At 40.3% G+C, this 8,638-nt stretch overlaps 1 protein-coding gene and 1 non-coding gene across 2 annotated transcripts; one reads left to right on the top strand and one right to left on the bottom strand.

The window, feature by feature from the left end:
- Positions 1-242: 242 nt before the first annotated feature.
- Positions 243-2,108, top strand: LOC145957404 (uncharacterized). Its single transcript, XM_083073653.1, has 2 exons — positions 243-1,203; positions 1,318-2,108. Exons 1-2 carry the CDS (start codon positions 243-245, stop codon positions 2,106-2,108), a joined length of 1,752 nt encoding a protein of 583 aa, XP_082929779.1.
- A 4,310-nt stretch (positions 2,109-6,418) lies between these two features.
- LOC145957667 (small nucleolar RNA R71) lies at positions 6,419-6,523 on the bottom strand. Its single transcript, XR_014433710.1, has one exon. It is a non-coding gene; the product is annotated as a small nucleolar RNA R71 (small nucleolar RNA).
- Between the last annotated feature and the right edge of the window lie 2,115 nt (positions 6,524-8,638).

The following is an 8,638-nucleotide window of genomic DNA, read 5'->3' as shown; positions in this document are numbered from 1 at the left end:
CAACACCACTAAGTGTGCGTCACCTCCTTAATGGATGCACCCTAGCCCAATTAAAATCCTAAGCATCTAAATTACCCCAAAATACAAGGGCAAAAATGGGAAATACAAAAAAATAAATCCTAGGACTAAAATACCCCAAAATACAAGGGTAAAAATGGAATAAAGCAATAAATTCTATACTACTCAAATTAGCCATAGTCATGAACCATGTGATGGGTCTCACATGAAGTGAAGTACCAAGGATGGTCCTCCATCAGGCACTTGCGTTAACTGAATATTCGCTCACTTTCGAGCCATTAAAAGCAACTAAAGGTCAAATACTTGCAGATTTTCTCCCTGATCACTCGAAAGAAACAAACGATGTTTTATACTTAACCACAAAACCTTGGCAATTATATTTCGATGGATCGAAACACGAGTCAGGCATTGGAATAGGTCTTTTAATAATTTCCCCTGAAGGATTGTTAACTAAGGTGTCACTCGAAGCGAATAAAAGGTACTCGAACAATGAAACTGAATATCAAGCACTAATAACTGGACTAGAGATGTTGGTGGAGTTAGGCGCTCGAAATGTATTGATTCGAGGCGACTCACAATTGGTGATCAAACAATTAACACAAGAATATAAGTGTTTAAGTGAGAAGTTAATTGAACTGAAAACTCGAGTAGTGCAATTGCTCAACACTTTCGATGAAATCGAACTACAACATATTCCTCGGAATTCCAATGTTATTGCCAACAAGTTGGCCCAAACGGCCTCAGGGTATAAAGTGAGTAAAAAGTGTCTGGAGCGGTTATCGCATATAGAAACCGAGTGGGTAGATCATCAAGAAATTCTAAATATTGGTTCCTCGAGCCAACAGGATTGGAGAAGTGAATTGATCGAGTATATGCAAAATCCTAATACAAAGGTCGAAAGAAAGATTAAACTCCAAGCTCTCAGTTACGTATTGCTGGATAACGAGTTGTATAAAAGAGGTTTCGACGGAGTCTTATTCAGATGCCTTGGTAGTCATGAGAGTTATATAGCTATGGCAGAGATACACGAAGGCATTTGTGGAGCACATCAAGCTGGAAAGAAAATGAAATGGGTTTTATCGAGAAAGGGCCTGTATTGGCCAACTATGATTAAGGATTGTATCGAATTCGCAAAAAGCTGTGAAGAATGTCAAAAGCATGGACCAATACAAAAAGTCCCAGCAAGTGAGTTGCATTCGATCATAAAACCTTGGCCGTTTTGAGGATGGGCAATGGATTTAATCGAAAAAATACACCCACCTTCCTCGAAAAATCATAAATACATATTGGTTTCCATAGACTACTTCACAAAATGGGTTGAAGTTATTCCTCTAAAAGAAGTCGAGCAAAAAGACATAATAGATTTTGTTGAAGATCACATTGTTACAAGGTTTGGGATTCCTCAAACAATTACTACTGATCAAGGTACAGTCTTTATAGGTCGAAACGTTGCTCGATATGCAGAGTCGAGAGGGATTAAGTTGATAACTTCAACACCATATTATGCACAAGCCAATGATCAAGTCGAGGATGCTAATAAAGTGGTAATCGGTTTAATCAAAAAGCATATATCAAACAAACCTCGAAGATGGCATGAAACTCTTGTTCAAATACTGTGGGCTTACAGGAATTCGCCTCAAGATGCCACGAAAACTACTCCGTATAAGTTAGTGTATGGACATGAGGCCATTCTTCCTATTGATATTAATTTACAATCAATTCACATACAAAAACAGAATGAATTACCTTCTGAGGATTATTGGAATTTAATGTATGATGAGTTAATTTCTTTAGAGGAAGAAAGGTTGATTGAATTGCAAAATCTTGTTCGACAAAAAGAAAGAATCGAGAAATCGTACAACAAGAAAGTTAAAGCACAACGATTTCGAGTGGGGGACTTAGTGTTAAAGGTAATTCTTCCCATGGATCAGAAATCTCGATACCTAGGAAAGTGGTCTTATAATTGGGAAGGCCCCTTTATAGTCGAACAAGTATATGCGAGAAATGTGTACGTAATTAAAGAATTGAATTCAAGTGTAAACAAAGTGATAAATGGCAAATACTTAAAGGACTTTCATCAAAGAGAGTAAATGGATGTTCGATAATTACACAAAAGAAAAATAAGAGAACGCAGAAGTACGAATATTCAAGGATTACAAAACTTAGATTTAAAGTCTTTATAAGCCTGGTAAGCCTTATCCAGTTTATGCCTTCGAGTAGAACATTGAACTTCCAGGTGCTTCTTGCGTTCTAGAGCCTTGGCAAGTCTTGAGGAAAGGACCTTGCCCTCCTCCTTAAGACCTGTTTGCTGCTGCTTGATCTCTTGGCTTTGAACTTTGATGGCGTCTTTCTTGGAGCGAGCCTTGTCTAATTCATGTTGCATAGCAGCGATGGTCTGTTCGATGTCTACCTCCTCCTTTTGTAGCGCCTGCAAGGTAGAAATCATCTCATCGGTCGATGTCTTAATTGAGAGTAAGTCTTGGCAGAGCTTTTCGAGCTTGGCACGGTCGTCCTCGTTCTCGATCTCAATCTGGGCCACTTCTTGGAAAGCTGTAGACCACTGAGCTCGAAGATCCCATGCAAGACTGAAAGGCTCAATGAAAGCCTGCAGTTAGGAGTGTATTTCAGGACGGAGATTCGGAAAAGACAGTAGGTCTTCGACCATTTGTTCCACTTCTGTCTTGAACCCAGGAAGGAGGAAGGCTTGATCAAGGTCATCAACTGTCGCCACCCGCCGAAACGGACCTTGGCATTCGCGACGATGGTCAAGACTCGTTTTAATTTTTAAAAAGTGGTGGATTGCTAGAATGACTTATTCTCAAACTGAGACCTTGTCGAGCTAACAATTTTATTAAATGATTCACTAATCCATGTTAATCCCAAGCGGGACCCTCTATAGATTAGTGGTTTTCGCAAAAGGTAGGGTTCTTGGAGTCGCCACCAATGTTTTACTCAAAACATTGGAAAAAAATTTAAGGCAATTGATTTTATAAATCAACCTTGGCCATTACAACCAGAGTTGGGTAAGGGAGTCGGTTACGTGCGGGGAAGGTGTTAGCACCCCACAACGCCCCATTAGGGTTCCCTATGACGGATTATTTCATAAATAACAGTGTAAAATTACTAAATTACCCCTATTTATTATAAACGATTATAAATTAAATATCTACATGATGACAAAATTAAATATGCGACAATCAGAAAGCAATAAAAGAAGGGATTTTAAGAAAAACCTCTTGAAGCGTGCTTTTATATATCTAAACAGATGTTAGGAGGCTTTTTGGCGCTCCCTCGCACTACACGCTCGCTCGCTCCTTCCCTAAAAATTAATCTTTACTATGGAAATCAAAAAGATTTCCCTTCGACTAGTTCGAATTCTCAAGCTAAATGCTTAGAACTCAAGAACTTCGTCGGATCGGCTCTCGGAGAGAATTCTAGGGCAGAACACTGCTCAAAAACCCCAGAATACTCAAGAAGAGAGTCCAAGAAGTGTGAAAAAGTGTGTAATGACGTCCAAATGACGTCCTATTTATAGGAATGAGGCGCAGTACGGTCCCTGGTGTCAATACAGCCCGTATTGAAGTTTTGAACTTCAATACGGCCGTATTGAATTCAATACAGCCGTATTGAGTTTCAAAAACATCAATACGGCCGTATTGGTTTCAGTACGGCCGTATTGCAGTTCAAAAATGCAATACGGGCCGTACTGAGCTCCAAAGAGGCCGTATTGAGCTCTACTCCTCTCACTTTCTTATTTTTAGCTACTCTTAGACCTCTAAACCTACAGATAGTCATCCTATGGTCTTCTGAGAGTCCTTCTGGCTGACTTTCCATTGATCTTTGATAGTCTTCGAGTCTTATTTCCGACCCGGACAATTTTAGGGGTCTACAGCTGCCCCCCTTTACTTAGTCAAGCGGCTTTTTAGTGTACCGGTTGACAAGTAAAGGAGTCGACCCAATTGTCCGGGGAAGAGGCCATCCTTCCGACTTGTAGTGTCTTCCGGTGGAAAATTGATGAGTAGCCTCTCCAGGTTTTGCTTCGCTCGCTGCCCGAGCCGGAAGCTGCATACCTCCGTGCTTTTGGTCACTTCGGTAGCGTGAGTATTGCCTCTCCAGGCCCAACTTCACTCGACGCCCGAGCTGGAAGTTGTGAGTACCGCCTCTCCAGGCTTAGCTTCGCTTGCCGCCCAAGCTGGAAGCTGTGTACCTCCGTGCTTCTGAACACTTTGGTAGCGTGAGTACCGCCTCTCCAGGCTATACCAACGTGTTCTTGACAACCTCGTGGTAGTTGCATACCTCCGTGTTCTTGACAACCTCGGGGTAGCTGATAAATCATAATTTGATATGTATATTTTCCTTCAATTTAGCTATTTTACATTCCATCTATGGTTAATTATAGGATTTAGATAGATATGTGTGTTGTTGGGCCAAATTGGATAGTTGGGAATTATTATTCTAAATTTTCGCTGTTTTTGGGCTGATGAACATGTCTCGGTCTTCAGGGCTTAACTTGGGCTGTAGTGATCCAAATGGTGAAAACTCGGTGGCCCTGGAAAGCTGAGACAAAGACCTAGAACTTTGCAGAAGGAACCGTGTTCAAATTCGTTCATCTAGAAGGACACTTTCGGTGGTCAAAAATCGGTGCGGAAATGGCATCCAACTCATCCCACCAACAACACCAACTCATCCCATTTCGTTTTGTCTTAGCTTTTTCCCATTATTTTATATTTCTTTTGTGTTAGATGAAGGCTATAAATAGGCCTTCACTTCTCCATTGTAAGATACCCCTCAATACACCTTCAAATAAGTTACTCTTGGGTGTTCTTCTACCTCTCTTCTCTTTGTTTTCTTTAAGTTTATTTTCTCTCTTGTAGTTGCAATTTATGTTTTATTGTCTTCTCCTTTTATATGCATTTTAGTTCTGTTCTTTGCCTCCTCCATGGAAGGCTAGGTTGTAATACTCTTTAACTTGATTTAATGCATTTTCATTTTCCTTGCATTTTCATTTCATTTCTATTTTAATGGAAGGCTAAAACCTTTGGGTTGGTTTCTTGTTATGGATTGTAATCTCTGTTTGAGGTTGTGTATGTTTGTATGTCTCTGTTCTACTTTGTTCTTCTTCATTTAACCTCTATATCAGTATGTCCATGCTTAATGGGCTATGCTTAATGACACAGTTGCTTAATCTGTGAAGAGGTTGATGTTGTATACGTTTGCTTAATTCGTGTAGGGAAATCTTGAGTTAATCTTCGCTTAGTTGGTTAACTCGGATGGAACAAGGATTAAGTGGTTAATAGAGCAATTTTATTGTGAACCAAGGATAAGAGAGTTACAATCCAAACAAGAAGCTAATCTATTTTACTTATTGTGTTATCTGCATTTTATTGTGTTATAAAATTAAAAATCTGAACAACCAAACCCCCCCCCACTTCGTGTGTTTAAGCCTTTGACAGAGAAAAATGGTCCTTGAGAGACGACCTAGGACAACTTCCTAGTACTACATTTAATTGTTTTTATTTGACCGGATACGACTTCGATCAAATTTGGCGCCGTTGCCGGGGATCATCAGTTTCTGTAAAAGGCTGTGCGTTTTTGTATTTGTTTTTGTGGTGTTTTGTTGTGTGTTTTATGTTTTAGAGTCTTTGTCAATTTTTGTGTGTTTTGTTTTAGTGTATTAATGTGAATGTGAATAGTGCAGAATATTAGAATTCATTTTTGATTTTGACAGCTAGATTTATCATTTTGCCTTAATTCTTGTGTGGTAGTAGCTAATGATTTTAGAATAATATTGGTGCATTAGTTTTGTTGTTTTCTAAGTTTTCATAAAAATCCCCCTTTGTTCACTATTACTATAGTGGTGCATGTAGTGTATGACTAGGAACAATCCACACACTTTGCATCCATTTGATCCTGAAATAGATAGAACATACCATAGATTAGTTAGAGAGCATATAGTCTCACCTGAGAGTGATACCCATAGTGTGAGTGTAGCATCTGAAGTTGACTCAACTGAAAACATGGCTGACCAACCTGGACCTCGAGAGAGAACACTTAGGGAAATGGCTGCACCTGATTTTACTTATGAGAGTTTATGCATTCAATACCCTGAGGAAGATGTTCCTTTTGTGCTTAAAACTGGACTAATCCATTTGCTGCCTAAGTTTCATGGTCGTGCAGGTGAAGACCCACATAAGCATCTCAAGGAGTTCCACATTGTTTGTTCCACCATGAGGCCACCTAATGTCCCTGAAGATCACATCTGTCTGAAAGCATTCCCTTTTTCATTAGAGGATCTTGCTAAGGACTGGTTGTACTATCTGGCTCCTGGTTCAATAACAGGCTGGGATGACTTGAAGAGAGTATTCCTCGAAAAATTCTTCCCTGCATCCAGGACCACTGCAATCCGGAAGGATATATCTGGAATTAGACAACTCATTGGGGAGAGCTTATATGAGTACTGGGAAAGATTCAAGAGGTTGTGTGCTAGCTGCCCTCACCATCAAATTTCTGAGCAGCTATTATTACAGTATTTCTATGAGGGGTTGAACATGATGGATAGAAGCATGATTGATGCAGCTAGTGGAGGAGCCTTAGGAGATATGACACCTGCTTCTGCTAGAGGGTTGATTGAAAAAATGGCGTCTAACTCACAACAATTCAATATGAGGAGTGATTCCATAGTTGTGAGGGGTGTGCATGATATGGTAGCCCCAGATTCCACTGAACACAAAAAGTTGGAGAGTAAGATTGATGCTCTCACCACCTTGGTCTCACAACTGGCTACAAATCAAAAGTCAGGTCCACCACCAGCAAAGGTATGTGGAATTTGCACTTCAATTAATCATCCAACTGATGCTTGTCCCTCCTTGCAAGAGTCTTCTATAGGTCCTGATGCCCCACAAGCCTATGCTGCAAATATCTATAATAACAGACCAACACAGCAACAACAACAGCAAAGTTATGACCTCTCCAGCAATAGGTACAATCCAGGTTGGAGAAATCATCCTAATCTCAGATGGTCTAACCAGCAGCAACAACAACAACAACCATCACCTCCCTTCCAAAACAATGCTGGTCCTAGCAGATATGTGCCTCCTCCTATCCTACAGCAGCAACAGAGACAACATGAAGCTCCTGCACCACCAGCTCCTCAACCATCTACTTCTGAACCTACATTGGAGGAGTTAGTGAGGCAGATGACTCTTCAAAACATGCAGTTCCAACAAGAGACCAGAGCTTCCATTCAAAGTTTGACAAACCAAATGGGGCAGATGGCCACTCAACTCAATCAAGCACAGTCCCAAAATTCAGACAAGCTACCTTCACAAACTGTGCAAAATCCGAAGAATGTAAGTGCCATCACCTTGAGGTCTGGCAAACAAATTGACATCCCAACACCACCTACAGTTGTTGTACCTCCACCTGAGCCTTCACTTGAGAAAGAGAGCCATACAGGTAGTAGTAAAAATTTTCATGCAGGTGGACCTTCTTCTAGTGCATGCACTGATAATCTATATCAAGCTCCTGTTCCTCTTCCATTTCCGCCAAAATCAATTCCAAGCAAAAAGATGGAAGAGATGGATAAAGAAATATTGGAGACCTTCAGGAAGGTGGAGGTGAACATACCTTTGCTGGATGCCATCAAGCAAATTCCCAGATATGCTAAGTTTCTGAAGGAGTTGTGCACTCATAAGAGGAAGCTAAAGGGCAATGAGCGAATCAGCATGGGCAGGAATGTCTCAGCACTCATAGGTAAATCTGTTCCACACATTCCTGAGAAGTGTAAGGATCCAGGTACATTTTGTGTACCTTGCATTATTGGTAACAATAAGTTTGAAAATGCCATGCTTGATTTAGGTGCTTCAATTAATGTCATGCCTCTGTCTATTTTCAATTCTTTGTCTCTTGGTACTTTGCAACCTACGGGTGTGGTCATCCAATTGGCCAATAGGAGTGTTTCCCACCCTACAGGTTTAATAGAGGATGTCTTAGTTCGGGTTGGTGAACTAATTTTTCCTGCTGATTTTTATGTGCTTGATATGGAAGATGGATTTTCCCATGGTTCTGCCCCAATCATTTTAGGTAGACCATTTTTAAAAACAGCCCGGACTAAGATTGATGTTTATGCTGGCACTTTGTCTATGGAATTTGGTGATATTGCTGTTCATTTTAATATATTGGATGCCATGAAATTTCCTTCTGAAGCTCATTCTGTTTTTCGTGCTGAATTGATTGATGATCTAGTTGATGAGCACTTTTATGGTTTAGATTCTCCTCATGTTAAGAAGCATTCATTTTCATCTGATTGGTATAACTATCTTCCATGTATTGAGTCTGAATCTGAATGTCAATCTGAATGTCAATCTGAATATCAATCTGAATGTGATTATGAGGCATCTGAACTTGATACTTTGGGTGTTGTACCTCTTGGTCTTGATTTTATACAGTCAGAATGCACTAACCATGTTGCAGGAAGTACGAAAGAATCTGACTTGCAGGTTGAGGTACAGGCTATGGAACCCCTTTTCCCTTCTTTGGTTTCTTCTAATGATCAACCAGCACCCACACCAGAATTGAAGCCTCTTCCAGAGAACCTCAAGTATGCTTACTTGGAAGATAA

Source organism: Cajanus cajan, chromosome 4, assembly GCF_000230855.2.
Source record: "Cajanus cajan strain Asha chromosome 4, NIPB_CcT2T_4, whole genome shotgun sequence".
Lineage (NCBI taxonomy): Eukaryota > Viridiplantae > Streptophyta > Magnoliopsida > Fabales > Fabaceae > Cajanus > Cajanus cajan.
Note: the sequence above shows the minus strand (reverse complement) of the source record. Positions and strands in the feature narration are given on the sequence as shown.

Bases quoted from the DNA above. Each gene is read 5' to 3' on its own strand.
- LOC145957404 (XM_083073653.1), top strand. From the start codon at position 243: ATGGTCCTCCATCAGGCACTTGCGTTAACTGAATATTCGCTCACTTTC. The intron at 1,204-1,317 runs GTGAGTTGCATT...TGGTTTCCATAG, and splicing joins AATACAAAAAGTCCCAGCAA to ACTACTTCACAAAATGGGTT.